The sequence below is a fragment of the Branchiostoma lanceolatum genome, chromosome 18 (genome assembly GCF_035083965.1).
Source record: "Branchiostoma lanceolatum isolate klBraLanc5 chromosome 18, klBraLanc5.hap2, whole genome shotgun sequence".
Taxonomy (NCBI): Eukaryota; Metazoa; Chordata; class Leptocardii; order Amphioxiformes; family Branchiostomatidae; genus Branchiostoma; species Branchiostoma lanceolatum.
Window position 1 is genome coordinate 14,926,417 of NC_089739.1, and position 16,215 is coordinate 14,942,631.

Genomic DNA, 16,215 nt, shown 5'->3' on the forward strand with positions numbered 1-16,215 from the left:
AACTCTCCATGAAATATATGTTTAGGTTTACTTAAATACGGAGAATCATTTTGTGTGATAAAAGTTACCTTGGAATGTAAAGTTGCATGTGCTTTGAAAATGATATTATTCTAATATACAATTTGGACATAATTGGTAGGACTGACAGAGACCTACATACTTGCGTCTCGCTGTCCAAACATATAGTACTGCTGCACTACCATAATCAGGTCCGGACCTGGACCAGACCTGGACCTGAATTTTCTATACCGGTACCCACCCCTGGTGATAAGCTCTCCTCTATAAAATCTGACACTGCAAATATGCATTCACATTGTATTTCTACTAGACAAGTGCTGTAAAACAGAATAGTTTCAAACATAAACTTAGGACAACGTAAAAACCTCTTTTCCCCTGCTACTGCAAACTTTAGTCCCTTGGGAAAGTACTAGTAAATGAACCTGTAACAGTGTAGTGTCAGAAATTGAATAGATGAAGCACATACAGTGTAGTTGATTGTTAGTAAGCTAAGGGAAAAACAATGCTGTCTTGGCAGAAGTTTGTATGTTCAAGAGTGTTGAATGCATGATTGAAACTTGACAGTTACAAAATGTACAATATGTATATACCTGTTTAGAGGTTTATTACACTACTCTAGCCTCAACATACATGTAGAGTATCTTTGTATTTAGCATCTTCACTTGACATTGAGCCTGGGCATTCCGAGTTCTTCTTGCTCCTGGTAGGCATTTCATGCGATTGAGAAGCTTTCCTTGGCTTCTGACCAAGTATGAATGATTGACAGTTTAGTGGTAGATTGTACTACTCCTAGCTGAGGCTTGATTGTGATTGACATCCCCATGCCAGTCTGACCAGTCCTCACTGCTTTGGTGTTTTGCAGGACTCTCACAGGACTCCCTGCGACGACAAGGAGTGGTCAAGCCTACTGACCGGGAGAGAGGCAGTGAAAACTCGTTCTGACTGGGAAGACTTAGCTCCGACTCCAAAATCAACCAGAGCATTCCGCTGGAAAGAAAATATCCCCGGCAAAGTCTGGTTTCTGAAAGGCAAACGTGAAAGGACGGCCAGGAAAGTTCAACCTCCGAGCAGTGTTGCTGCTATCCCTGATCTAACTGTGACCATGGCGGGCAAGAGGGTGAACTGGGACGACAGCCTCTCTCAGGAGACGTCCAATTCTGCCGAGACGATATCCATGGAGGATATGATCAGTGAGAGACCGGACCCAGGAGAGAGCAGAGTCTCTCCGGGCAGCCCCCCTCCCGGGTACGAGACCTTGCTGGCTGTGAAGGGTCCTCAAGCCATCGAGGATGTGGCTTCTGTAGGCAGCTCAGACCAAGTGTTCACCGACAGTGGACTCACAGATGATGCCCATCTATGCAACAACATCAAAGTGGAAGTCCCCGAAACTCAACTACGACGGCGCGGCGCACTGGACGTAGAAGGGCCGGCCGGCCCGCCCCGTATGACGCTCCTGGGGAAGCCGATCCCTCACGTCTATCACTCCAACAAGAACAGACGCACACTTTACATCAAGACACAAATCTTCAACTTTTTTGAGGTGCCACAGAAGCAGTTATTGAGCAAGGTGTATCTGGTGGTCATGTGAGTAATTACAGCTTTGACTTTCCAAACAATCAACAATCTTCGTTATATTTTACAAGGTTAATGATTTACAATATGGTGATAATTGAAAGGATTGTCCCATAGTTTTCCTCTTGATGTTTTGTAAATCTAGCACTCATCTAATCTTGTTTTAAACTGGTTCCAGTTTCCTGTATTTGTGCTGTCCTTACACTGAAATCCTGTATGCTCACAACAGACTTTGCTGGAAACTTGAGCTTGTAAATGTGACAGTGGACATGTGTAACCTAATTTGTAAAAGACCGAACGAACGTGTGCCTACTGATCTCTGTAGTATGGTAAGTACATTCAGACAGCTGCAAAAACATTTTTGTCATTATTGTCGTAGTTGTGGTAAAAGTCCTCCTCTCTCAGATAGTACATAAGAGAAAGAGTAGCCATACGTAATTATAAACCAATCTGATAGTGGTCTGGAATGATGTTGTTATCGTCTCCTAGCTTTGCTATGAGACGGACATGGAATCCTACAAATCTCATACCAATAGAAAAGGAATGTCTAAAAGTAGATCATGGGGTGTATAAACATCTTAGCAAATGCCATGGTACATGTATGTCAGATATATGCCACGGGATCGGGACGATTTGGCCCTTATGATACTAGGAGCCTTAATCAGAAACTTTATCCCAGGATTTGCTGAATTTTGGTTTATGTTTTAAGTGTGGTATTAATAATTTACATGTAGAATACTCATAACTCTAAGATTTCCAGAAACTGCATGGATCACTGTGACAGGTTTTGGGGACAGAATTTTGCTGCTTGAGACTGACACAGATTTCAACCCTTAATTTGACAGCCAAGAAACATCAGGTTAGTCAACAATGGCGCTCAATTTCACAAAATTATCGTACAACCATTTGACATTTGCCCCTCAAAATGCAGAAATATCTTCTCAGAGGGTTGAGACCATCTTAAGTTGTTTCACTTTGAATTGACTTTTGCTCTGACTGAAACTTTGCTATCACAACTGTCTAACAGAGAGGATAGGCAGCACTCAGAATCTTTAATCTGGAAAGAGCCTCAAAAGTAACATTAGATAAGCCAGGAGATTAGGTTAAGAAAGCATCAGCTCAGATTTTATCTGCCACACGTGCAGCAGAAATACCTGCCGTGATGAATCAACAATCAACAATGACTGTTTATTGTCCACCTGTAGTCCTGTAGCTGGGGCACCGGAGCCCACCTGCAGTCATGACATGGTTTTATAACAATAGCAATGATGATAACGATAGAGCTCTGCATGACTCTGCATGTCTGTCGGCAAGGACACCTGTGTCTAGTGGTGCGGATCGGTCCGGCGGGACCGGTTCCGGACTTGTAAAACGTTTAGGTTCAAGTCCAAAAAAACCTAAACGTCTGGAAACAAGTCCGGACTTGAAAAAAAATTCTCTCACTCATACACTCCTTTTTGTTTTAAACCATCTTAAACCTTCCTTAAATCGTGAAATTTGCACTAGAAAAATATTAAAACATTGCTGTTTTTGTGTTTATAACTGAACTTTTGTGTTAATTACTGACTGTATATAATTCCGTATATATAGTTTTCAAATTACATGTAAAATATCTGCCAATATGCAATTTTACATGTAACACGAAAAAATATTCCAAAATTATTGTTCAGGTCCGGACTTTCAAGTCCAGACCTGAACCTAAACCTCTGGACTCGAGTCCGAACCTAAACCTAAACTCGGGTTTAGATCCACACCACTACCTGTGTCGCCTCCAGCTCCGTGGAACTCGGAATATGATTGATTGAAATATGATTGATTACAGTTGGGACAGCTTTCTGGAACTGTCACAGTTTACATTGTAGTTTGACTTCTACATCTTTTTATATCTTCAAGTCCTGCACTATATGAAACTGGTTTTCAACTGGTTTTCACGGATGCCCAAGAAGCAAGATCCTGATAGTTTTGGGACAAAGTATCACAGACTCATCTGATGTTTGAGAAATTGAAGACACTGTACAAAATCAGCAGGTAGTCAACACTGCTACAAAATATCAGCAAAATTTCAATAAACTTGTTTGAAATTTGCCCCTAAAAGTTAAAGTGCTAGAAATAGTGTCTCATCATCAGACTGAGGGTTAAGACCACGCCGATGATTCCCCCAAGATTCCAAACACGATTTCACTTTGAATTCACTTTCACTCTAACCAGAGCTTTGTTCTTTATAATTACAACTGTCAAATTAAGAGGATGGGCAGCATTTCAGAATTTCATAGCTGGAAAGAGCCTTATTATCAGGTACATTAATTAGCTAAGACAGGAGCTCAATTGATGAAAGGAGTTAGATTTCATCTCCCACACGTGCAGCAGAAGTACCTGTCGTGATGACTACAATGAACAATGGCTGTTCACCTATAGCACACCTCACACCTGTAGTCATGGTAGTATGATTTACAACAATAGCAGCTACAGGACTCCTATCTGTCAACAAGGACAGGTGTCACCTCCAGCTATATATATATGTGGAGTCTGAAAACAAAAATGATTGATTACAGTTGGAGTTGGAACAGTTTTGGGGGCCGTCACAGTTTTATATTGCAGAATTTGTACCTGTGCCAAGATGTTCATATCTTCAGTGGTTTGTAAGAATGAAAAAAAAAACATCGTTTCTGGTTTTAGGGACTAAATGTTGAGACTTCTATATAAGGGGTGGCCGTGGGGTCACCTTCAGGTTATAATTCATGCTTTTCATGGTCAAGAAGATGTTCTCACCATTCTCACCTCAAAGCCTTTCAAAATTCTACAGAGTTTGATGAAAAAAATCAGCTGCTAGAATGTTGAGTTTTGCATAATGTGTTGGGAAGCTACAGAATTTAATGTAGAGTCTAGAGAGTCTTCCTGAATTCAGTGTTAGACGTAGCCAGGCCTCCTGAATTTAGCATAGAGCATAGTCAAGACCTTTGTTTGTAATGAGGGACAGTCATTTCTGTAGAGGGAAGCAGGTAGCACACGGGAGAAAACACTTGCCATGGAACAACAAGGTTACTGGCCTGCCGCGTAGCGACGTTGGGATCAGAGCGGACCACTCCACCAAAGCTAATAAGGCTGGACTCCAGGTTGATATATGACAGCTTTAATGCAGGAAAGAAAACCTTAAAAGCTATCAAGGCCTTTTTCACTTTCTCCCGACCGACTTGAACGGCAATTGTTTCATTTAAGAAACTGAACTCAAGCAACACTTGTACAGTTCTTGTAGGGAGTAGACAATGATGTCTCAAACTGATGGTTGAAGAACCTGAGTGTACATATGGTTCCCACAGTCATGATGCAGTGATGTGTGGTAAATCAGCCTGAGGTCCTGTAGAAATTACTCGGGAGGAAGGACACATTTAATCTACAAATGTCATTTCATTCATGCTGAAATGTCAAGCAATTTGTACCATTGATTACAGTTATAAAAGAAATAGAAATGATTTACATGTATTACAAAAATCAACACAGGTCATTAAAGACCATGGGTCACATATATCTATAACTGTTATTTGTTTAAAAAAAGGATGGAATGTAACTATTCTAACCTGCACTTTACATCATCTTTGTCTTCACTACAAAACATGTAGAAAGTCAAACATATACTGACTATTATGTACATAAAAGTCAGACATATACATCACAGTACATGTGACTCCAATAGGTGACATGCCTTTTGAACCGAAGGCCTCTGGGTCCAGTACATGTACATGTATACCACTCGGAGTGTCCATTCTAAAATTGACTTACTCTTCTGCAAAGCAACTGTTGAGAATAAATGTTATTGTATGTTTACCACATCAACAGGCTAACATTGACACTGCTTGGGGGGTTATATATTGTTGTCTAATCAGGGCTCGAGATACTGGGTATAAAAATTATGCACTTTTGTACACCGATAATTGTACATCTACATGTAGTAATAGATCCCTTTCCAAACTCCAGTGCCATTTTGAATCTGGTCTTGCGAGAGGACAATCTAGATCTGGTGCAAGCGAATGTGATTTGAGCACGGGATCGGTAATAGCAATATTGTAATGTGGACGCTAATGGATTTGATATCAGCCTGTAAAATTGTAAATATCTGTTCATTTTCCACAGTTCCACAAAAACGTACACATTTCAGACTGGTATCGTTGTAGCTATGTAGGTATAAATGTAACAGTGGACTTATTCCCAAAAATGAATTTATATAACTACTATGTCTTGTTTTAATTTGCAGATATAATAGCTAGCTTTTTACAAAAAAGATAGCCAAATTCACCAGCGGAAATAAATCTATATTGGTTCGAAATCAGTCCACATAACTTCCATATATGACTGTCAGAATGGTTTGCTGAACTATTAGCATGCAGAGTAAATGATGATTGGGCCAGCTGTGCTGACAGTTGTTTAGATAAGCACATTAGCCATGACTGAGTGATAAGTGTTGGAGGCTTGATAGAGTCAGACTGTTTCCTCAGCACTTGTGCCTTGCTGAAAGCCTGTGGTGGAGGTTTGAGACATATTTGACATTCTCCAAACAGGGCAGCCGTGTGTTACACCTGCCCCCCTCCCCCTTAACCCTGCACAAATACAATGTACAAATTACAACACAAAAACAATTTAGTCATTTACACACACTACTTCATCACAATACCTCCTAGCTGGGCTACAAAAGCTGCTGTATTTCACTCACACAATTGCCCAGCATTAACTGTAAACATGCTATCTTAGACTGTTTATTGTGAGATGCTACCCCAACAGAAGCGTAAAATTATATACCGTATACATAATTAAAATCTTTATATGTCATACTGTACTTGAGCCATGATAATGTTCAGTCACAGTGTTCCAGACCAGTTGGTATTTGGTACTGGTATCACACGGACATGTTCTTGTAAATTTTATCACACAGGTTTCCATAGAATAATTGACAAGCACCTCAGTCCCAGCGGTGGTTAGAGTTGGGACGGCCTCCAGCCTTTGGGCAATCCAACCAAGGTTGGGCTGATACCTCAGGTGATGCGGTCATCCACACAAGGGGGTGTTCTTAATTTTGGTCATGCCAGCCAGAGAAAAGTCACATTTCAGTGCAAAATGGGCCAGAAGTTGACAATACATGTAAAACATATTATCACTTCCAACACATTACGAACTGGGCCAATTCAGAAGAAACCCACAGTTTCTGCGGCTCCCCCGCTGTGCGGAGTGCTATTGGCACCTTGGCGCTAGCAAATAACCGTGTGGTAGCTTGACTCTAGACCAAAGACACCAATGTTTTTGTTGATTATTACGAAGTGCACTACAATCCCGGAGCTTCTCTGGCTGACTGGTCCGAGCTTCTCTGGCTGATTTGGGAACTGCCACTGGATGCTTAAAGCGGTCTTCCGCCTGTATTCACATGCGTTCATTGGAGAGCTAAACAATGGTCTTCCTTCACAGTTCGGTGACAGAATTTTGCTTCAATAGTGAAGCCAATCAGCGCTCTCCTTTCCTGTGAAGTCGGTAGATATCACGGCCCATCTGTCTCAGAGTGGTCACTTTTGCGTGGGAAGCGGCATTGGTCAGGCCACACACGCGGAAGTTCTTGCAAGGACTAGCTCAAGACTGGCTTCAGTGAGCCCTGTTGGGGAAAGACTTCCATTATCTGAACTCGACTTATAGGGAGACTGGAGGCCACAATTAGACATGTTGAACATAACGGTAGGACTAGCTAGCTCAGGACTGGCTTCAGTGAGCCCTGTTGGGGAAAGACTTTCATCGTATGAACTCGACTTATGGGGAGACTTGAGGCCACAATTAGACATGTTGAACATAACGGTAGGTCTAGCTCAGGACTGGCTTCAGTGAGCCCTGTTGGGGAAAGACTTTCACAGTCTGAACTCAACTTATAGGGAGACTGGAGGCCACAATTAGCGGACGTGTTGAACAGAACGGTAGGTCTAGCTCAGGACTGGCTTCCGTGTGTGCTGTGGGGATTAGCATAGTAATTGACACCTAGCCGAGAGTCAATAAACTCCGCCTATCTCCATCCAGACCGGTCATTTGCATTATACGCTTCTGAATTGGCCCAGTTCGTAATGATTCAAACTCGTGCATTTGATCTAACGTTAAGCGGCTTTATACATGGAGCACACAAAGCACATTCCAATTATTCTATGGAAGCCTGTGGAGCCTGACTGTGATCATGATGGGCCCGTCCTTGCGTCCCTGGGCAGAAATTTTCTTGTTGGGATGGATGTCACCCAGTCCGTCCAAATAATCTGTTTGAAAAGGTGTTCTTGTAAGCTTAAAATAGCAGATTTAACAATGAAATCAATAACATGCCAGGCTTCCAAACAATGATTGGGACAGAAAAAATGTAAAGCTGGCTTAAGGCTGGCTGTGTGATAATACATAATTCAAACATTATCACAGCCCACACCTAGCAGGTATACCAAAATTTCTTTGTATAAAACTGCGGTACACAATTTTTTATTGTTCCACACAATGACTGTATTTATTTTTCCAGTTTCCTGCTAGTGTTCCTGTGTCTAGTCCTGAGTGTCTTCTGTACCATCGATGACTATGAAGACACGTCCAACCATGTGCTGTTTATCATGGTGAGTACTTCCAGATTCTTGTCATGCAGTAGTGGTTACGGAAACAATCATTTTGTGTCTCAATGACACAATTGCAAGGAGTGCCGTTTGGTGACTTGCATGTGTGTGGTGATATACAAATGTATGGCTTAGGAATTAGGATAGTTTTGAAAAATGTGGTAAGATAATGTGTGGTGTGATGTATGGTGCAGATGTGTTTGTTGAATATCTGCAAACCTGTTGAATTGTACAGACATTCTAGCATGATTTTGCGCAGTTCAGTGAGATACCTGCTTTAGTGATCATGTGATAGAGACATCCCTGTCTTGTATCAGCCAGCGAAAGGGTATATCACCCCATAAGGGGCGGTTATCAGGTGACTGATGGTGATGATGATGATACAGACATTGCTTGCTATAAGGTGTTACATGAGACATGCATATATGCTGTAATGTGATGTAGGCATGAAATTCACTACCCGGTAGGTACATATTGTAGGTATTGTTTTGTGTGCATTTGAATGTGTGCATGTCTGTCTCAATGTGTTTAATGTTTTTGCATCCATCGACCAGCATTACTCAAGAAGCTAAGACTAAGAATGGATTGTAATCACGATATTCAATATGTGAGTACGTCTCGACAAAAGATGAAGGTCGATTTTGGGACTCCTGGCAGCTTTTCTTGGTATTGCAGCCATGCTTCCTGTTGAAATTATGTATTTTCCCATGGGCTAAACTTGATTTTCAGATATAGGGCATTTTCAATAAATTGGACAATGTAAGGCCAAGGTACAAGTGACTTTCTACATTCAATTTGATATTTCTTAATGGCAATTTTTAGTAGCTGAGTTTCTTGGTAAGTGTATTTTTGTTGTGATGAGTGAGTTTGTGGTTCTGTTTGTAACAACTACATGGATATACCTATATGTGCATGTATAACTGTAGTAACTCACAGTATAATGTTTATGCTGTGTCAATAGTGTGAAAATGGCACCAATGGGACTGACAATTCCCAACACAACTGTACAAAAACAGAAGAACAGGACAAATTACCCAATCAGGCGCTGTATGTCATGGTGAGTATCGTCACCAGGGTTCGTCTTGCGTGTGCCTTGTGCCGTGTGAGCTCTGAATGTGCAAAGCTTCCCATGATACGCAGCAGTTTCCCATAATGCACATGTACAGCGGCTACCAGAGATGCACAGTGAAATAATTATCCTGATGTTTGAGCTGAGCTACATGTATAGCTTAGGATAGATGTGTTGTGGGGCCAACAATTTAAAAACTATCTTTGGTGGACCAATTTGGTTGAATGCAGTCAGCAAAGTAGATAGCTGAGTACTCAGGGACCCATGTATGTGCCATCCATGTAGCATGTATACATTTTGTCATGAGTTTAGACCAGACCCTGGCATGGAAAGTTGGTACAAATTGCAAAAGAATTTGATATGTCAGAGCTAAATTTGCGTGGTCCAGTCTAGTTTAAGCTCAGTGCATACCTACACAAACATGTACATGTCATGGTTGTATGTGAGATTTTAGTTTTGTAATTATATTTTGTCATCAGCAATGCCCCCTAGCAGGTACTGCATGATTTGCACAAGTCTTGACAAATGTGGCTGCTTATATATATTGTTACAAACAGTGGCATGTGGAGCATGGTTCTGTAAGTATTATAGTTGTGACTATAGGGGTGGGTATCAGCACAGGATAGTAGTAGTCCACTGTTTTCTGCTGCTGCAGTAGTAGAAACATCAGCACAGGGTACTGGTACAAAAGCAGTATTTCTTGCTGGGTCAGTCCCCCAAAAACAACGAACTGGAAGAAAACCATTTAACAGTTTTTTGACCAACTATAAAAGAACAGTAACTGTTATAATTACCACTGTGACTGTGGTGTGACTGGTGAAAAAAGACCCATACTTTATCCTCTGGACCCACACCATACCTGAAGCTACATTTTTTGTGCTGGTCAGGTAGTACAGGTACCCACCCCTAGTAGTCATGTTAGCGATAATTTGAAACCAACTGTTATTATTTTTCATTGCATGCACTGCTTTACATACTGTAATTGTACATCGGCATTGGTATTAGTCTTTTTCGTTTGCTGCAATTTTGGTATACACATTCATATTAATTATGGTTTAAGTGCTGAAGGAGAGTCATAATATTTTAGATTTAAGGTTACAGATTCTGCTGGAGACTTAGTAAGTTTGTCATCTTACATTGTGTCTTGAAACCAGTTTTTTAAATTGTTTGTACATGTAAGAAGCTTTAACATCAATTGAAATTTTGCATGGGGACACTCATGTCAGTTTGAAACTTTTATGATATCTAATATAGAATATGAAATGATTTTGTCTAACATTCTCTCTACCCTGGCAAAGGTCTGTACCCCCGGCCGGGTCAATCGGATTGTGGTAATTTCTGTAAGTTTTTGTTACTCTCTGGCTGCCCTCTTCCAGCCGAACTACCGTCAGTAACAACAGAACAGGCACTGTTGGGCAACAGTGTTGTTGGGTTTTTCTCGGAAGAAAACAGTGAATGAACCACTTGTATTGCTATGACTCTAGGCATGTCAAAGTCTATACACTGTGATACTGTCACCTTTCCTCCCATCTGCATGACACATGACAGGATTGTCCCCAGTGTTTCCCCTAACTGCAGACTTGTGGTAGAGTGTGGCAAGTGTAATGGCAGGAACCATATATCAAGTGCATCATATTCATGTTTGCGTGACAAGAGTTAATAGAATTGCTCACTGTGGCTCTCTTCCTAGTTGTACCCCAAAATATACACCTAAACTTCACCGAAAAACTGACCTGCAATCGATCTCCCCACAGCTTATCTTATGCATGTGTGAAGCCATCCCTTCTTTCATTCAAAATATTCCTTTTCAACATTAACCTATAGCATTTCTTGACAATTCATCACCTGGTACCCATTGTAGGCCTATTCCAGGAATAGTTTATACTTGTCTGATCGCTTCCATGACAAATAGTTTGGCAACAGTTGATAGACAATCGTTAAACATTTTGATATTTGCTTGAAATACATGTATAAACAAGAGGTCTGATTAGCTCTATGTGACTCGGTCCTCTGAAACAGCATGGTCATCTATAACTTCAAACAGGCATTCGGAAGTTTGATTCCTATTGCATTTCTTCTGAGAATGTTTAAAGGGGGCGGGGCCAGACTATTCAGCGCGGAAGCAATCAGAGGAGCGGACTGGAGTTAGAGAAGGATGGGTTCCAGACTGACCATTCCTAACGTGATGACATTTTCATCTTTGGATGGGATCTCTGTCACATGGATTAAAAGTGTGGCTTCAAATTTTGGTTGCAAAGTTTATTTCAAAAATGGAAAGAAAGTCTTTTGCTTAGTTTCAGCTCTCCTTTTGCACGTACAATCTGCATGAGATGCAATCCCAGGAACCACCTACCTGTAGTCCTGTCTGTCAGGTCTCGTCTAACAATATTCCATCGTATGTTTCAGGAAATCATTATCGTCATTGTGTTCGGGATGGAGTACATTTTGCGGATGTGGGCTGCAGGCTGTCGCAGTCGCTACCAGACGTGGCGTGGACGGTTACGCTTTGCCAGGAGGCCATTTGTTATCATAGGTGAGTTGTTTCTGCAGTTGTGTTGCAATAATGAAATCATGCTTCTGTTATCTTTGTGTCTTCTAAGACACCCTTGTCCTGTTTGGCAACTGTTGGCTAGATCTGTCTGCAGTCTCCAAAACTACTCTTGAAGTTGAAAGGTGTATCGTATTTGAAGTATCAAATTAGGCCAATGGAACTAATAAATCAAATGTCTACTTTTTGCCCAAAATGACCCAAAATGTGTTGTTTTGACTTGTACTCAGCCCAGTGTGTCAAAAATGTGCAACAAAGGTATTAATAATTTTCATTCATCCATTCATTCATTCATTCCCTCCTTTATTCATTTACTCAGCCATCTATCCATCCATCCATCCATTATTGCTTGTTTTAAGTGTTCTGTGTTACATGTACATGACATTCTCTACCATATCTGTTTCCAGATCTGGTGGTCATAGTTGCATCTGTGGTAGTTTTGAGTCTGGGTTCCCATGGCAACGTGTTTGCAGCCTCCGCATTACGAGGGCTGCGGTTCCTGCAGATCCTGCGAATGGTTCGCATGGACAGGAGAGGGGGGACCTGGAAACTGCTGGGGTCGGTGGTCTGGGCACACAGGCAGGTGAGTGGATCTATGAGGGTGACCCTAAAACTGCCCCTGTGGTTTATATAGAATACAACACGGGGTATTCCGTATCACCCGAGGTACCAGCCCGACCGCTACGGCCGTCGGGCGATCCGACCCGCGGGAGGGCTGGGACCGAGGGTGATATGGAACACAACGTGTTGTATTTTATTTATGTCATGCACACCCGAAAAAACACACATTTCAATGCGGAAAGCGCCAAAAGTTGAGGGATTTTTGTGTCCTCGAACACAAAACTGTAACAACATTGATTCTAACCTCCGAATCCGGTATTCGAATTTTTGAACTCTAGAACCTCATATGATACGGACAGTTATCACACGGTCCGGAACACCCGTATCAGGCCCAGGCATTACATAATTTCCCTTACAACATGTATGTGGATAACTTATAAGGTGTCTGCCCTTACTGTTACTGCCCTTAGTATTGTTTTGGCATGCCATTGAATTTGCCAAGGTGCTGCACACCATGTTTTAAGGTTGAATGACATTACAATATTGTGTATGAGAGACCTTCAGGCATCAAACTTTTGCACATAAAAAACCCAGCACACTTATTTAGAGTGAGTGAGTGAGTGTGACCTGGTGTGCTTGGCTTAAAACACTAGCCATAGTGAAGCTGCAATGCACTACTATAGCTACTTGAAAAAGCATCAGGCTTTACCTTAATTGAGGATGACTTAAGAGTAAGCAGAAGACATCACAATTAGATACTATGATCATCAGTACATTGTATGATACAATATAAGAACCTGCATGTGGACATATTGCAGCAATCTGCTACTGTGTACGTTAATATCATAATTCTTGTTCCTTTCAGGAGCTCCTGACCACAGCATATATCGGCTTCCTCGCACTCATATTTGCCTCCTTTTCTCTCTACCTCATTGAGAAGGATGAAAATCCTGAGGACTTCGGCAATTTTGCAAAAGCTCTTTACTGGGGAGTGGTGAGTTCCATACAAGTTGTGATATTCCAGTCAGCTTCATTCGTAGCTCTGGGACAATGACAGCGCTGAATCCTTACCTTATCTGGATCAACTTCTCAGTAATTCATCCAAGTAAACAAATTCCTGTTAATTGCAACTTGATCAATATTCAAATGTGTTGTGATCCTTCAAGTTACTTACAGCCTTATTCCACGAGGGTGGCAACTTCGCTGCGACCAAGCAATTTGACAGAGCACTCAACAATTTTCATAGATATAAGAAATATTTGACTCTTTGCATGTATTGTTGTCTGTTCAGTCATACTTTTACATTTTCCATGATATTCCAAATTTGAAATTAAAAAAATCAAACAGGTCTCAGCAAGCATGATCCTCATCTGATTTGACTGGCAGGCAATGACAGATGTAATCAAAGTGTACTTACAGCAATCTGATATGAATTCTGACATAACTTACATACAGCAGTAGAGTATTGGGAAATGAATCTGAGTTCTTTGATGCTGTCGTACACAAGAAATCTACGTCTTTTACTGGTTGTAGGTTTGTATTTTGTTTTTGGTCCACGAGTGTAAAACATGTCACCTCATACATGTTAATGCACAGTGAATGTACTGGACACCACAACTTGCTGTCGAAGCCTGTGTTTGCACAAAATTTAATGTTAAAACCACATGTCAACATTTGTAGAATTCTGTCCTGACTCCAGCTGACATTGACTGTGACTTGTGAAAGTAAGGCATGCACCACCAGAAGCCATGTAAAATGACAGGCTCAAACTCAAAACTTCATCTGACAGTGTGTAACATGGTAGAAATCATTCTGAAGCAAAGTTGAACTGTAATTTCCATCACACAAAAAATTGGACTTATTTATTATAGTAACCAAATTTTTTATTATCCAACTCGAGTCTCTCTCAAGGAATGAAAATCCACTGCTTCTGTGACATTAGATTGTACAGATAAAACATGACTTTGTGAGCGATGGAGCAAAAGGTACCCTACAACCATCATTAAACTTTCTGCAGCTTATGATCCACCCCTCACCAAGTCACAGGTTCTACCTGCATTATGTGACATCACAGAAGCGGTTGATTGCGCATTCCTTTAGTCAAAATTTGGATAAGTCCACTTTTAGGTGTGGGATATTACAGTTTAACTTCAACCCAACGACATCGGCCTAAATTAACACTATTCACAAAGATGTATAAAAACTGTAAGATCAAAGTTAAGATATTTTGTACAGCAGCTGCTCGTCATAACAGACATGTGAAGACTAATTGAAGTAGAGTTAACACTTAACAGAATGCAGGTACTGTATAAGTTGTAATGTCTTGATGATTGTTTCTAATGGACAGGCATAACAGGGTTGTGAGTAAGCAGAGATACCTTTTTCTGCAACCCATTTAAAGCATGTTCATGAAAACAGGAAAGACAGTTATCAGTCTCTCTAATTTCGGAAGGTGAAACGAGACTAGATTGTTCTTCCCTGCTGGCTAAACTGTAATGAGCTCCACAGCCTAACGATGCTTACCATCTGTAGCACCAGGTACCCGCAGCATGCCACTAACTCCAGCATGTTTTGTCTGCATACAGATCACACTGTTAACTGTAGGCTACGGTGACGCCACGCCGGACACTTGGTTGGGAAAGCTGGTTGCGGTCGGGTTTTCGCTGCTTGGTATTTCCTTCTTCATGCTTCCTGCTGTAAGTAACGACAGTGAAGGGTAGGTCTGTGGGATGGGGAGGGGCCGCGCTGGTTACCTTGGGCACGACCAGCTGACATGGTTGAACCTTTTGAAATATTTGAATCATTAGCTAGAATGGCCATTTACAGTGCAGTCCATTTCAAAGGTACATGTATCCTCAGGATTTTTCTGGATGTATCCAGTCTTGCCCAAGGTCTCCCAAGTGTTACCATGGTAACTGCCCTCACCTTGTCCCGCACACCGACCCGTCTAACAGAATATGTTGACCTCACCATCCTCTCCGATCTCTCTTCTACAGATTACCTTGACAACGGTTGGTTACGGCGACGCCACACCCGACAGTTGGCAGGGAAAGTTGCTGACTGTTGTGTTTGGGCTGTGTGGAATTTCCTTTTTTGCCCTTCCGGCTGTAAGTCAGCAACGTGTAAGGCTGGCCAGGATTGGTCAGTCAGCATGGGGTCAGCAGTAAAAGTGGCAAGGATTGGTCAGCCAGCATGTGGATTATGAAATGCTGTTTTAGATTGCTTACTATATAGGATGATGCACATGTGATGTTTGTTGAAGTTATGCGTAAGTTGGGCGTTACAGGAATGCAAGTGGACGATTCCTTACAGGTTCTGCAGCTGCCATAAAAGCGGAAGGCATGATGGGAAGGCATACCCACTATTTTACAAGAATGACCTTTATTTGTTAAGTATTGGATGATGTGAGAAATTCAATGCATTTTGCCACATTGCCGGGGTCTCAAGGCATGGTTGTGTTCTTGTCCTATTCTGTGACAATGCATGAATGTACAAATGTATGGAGGTGTATCGATTTAGCACACTGTACAAAAGGTCCCACTGCTTAGATCAAACAACTGGAAAATGTATCCCATATGGCAATGAGACTGCGACATGCCCAAAACTACTCATCGGAAGACACTGACGGCCCACCTCAGTACATACTGAAATGTGAAGAACAATTCATGATGATATTAATAATCAGAAGACTGCTACTTTGAATTCTTTTATTTACCATTGATGGAAATACTAAATCACTTTTGACAGTTCTTAGTAAAACTTGAATTTCATGTCCTGGATCCTGAAATAACTTTTTAAAACTTAACGTTTGGTAACATAAATTCGGTATTTTTCCGATA

General features: G+C 41.4%; 1 protein-coding gene across 10 annotated transcripts in view; it reads left to right on the forward strand.

Annotated features, from left to right (window-relative positions):
• The window catches only part of LOC136424152 (potassium voltage-gated channel subfamily KQT member 1-like), a 70,608-nt gene that overhangs the window by 40,393 nt on the left and 14,000 nt on the right, over positions 1-16,215 (forward strand). For 3 of the 10 annotated variants that reach the window (XM_066412629.1, XM_066412633.1, XM_066412636.1), the window contains exons 2-9: positions 881-1,602; positions 8,111-8,201; positions 9,160-9,255; positions 10,566-10,607; positions 11,674-11,800; positions 12,223-12,398; positions 13,242-13,370; positions 14,962-15,072. In XM_066412629.1, the coding sequence (XP_066268726.1) occupies positions 881-1,602; positions 8,111-8,201; positions 9,160-9,255; positions 10,566-10,607; positions 11,674-11,800; positions 12,223-12,398; positions 13,242-13,370; positions 14,962-15,072 (1,494 nt within the window). Of the gene's footprint in view, positions 1-880; positions 1,603-8,110; positions 8,202-9,159; positions 9,256-10,565; positions 10,608-11,673; positions 11,801-12,222; positions 12,399-13,241; positions 13,371-14,961; positions 15,073-15,372; positions 15,484-16,215 lie in introns of all 10 variants that reach the window. The other 7 variants (XM_066412631.1, XM_066412637.1, XM_066412632.1 and 4 more) reach the window with 7 other exon arrangements.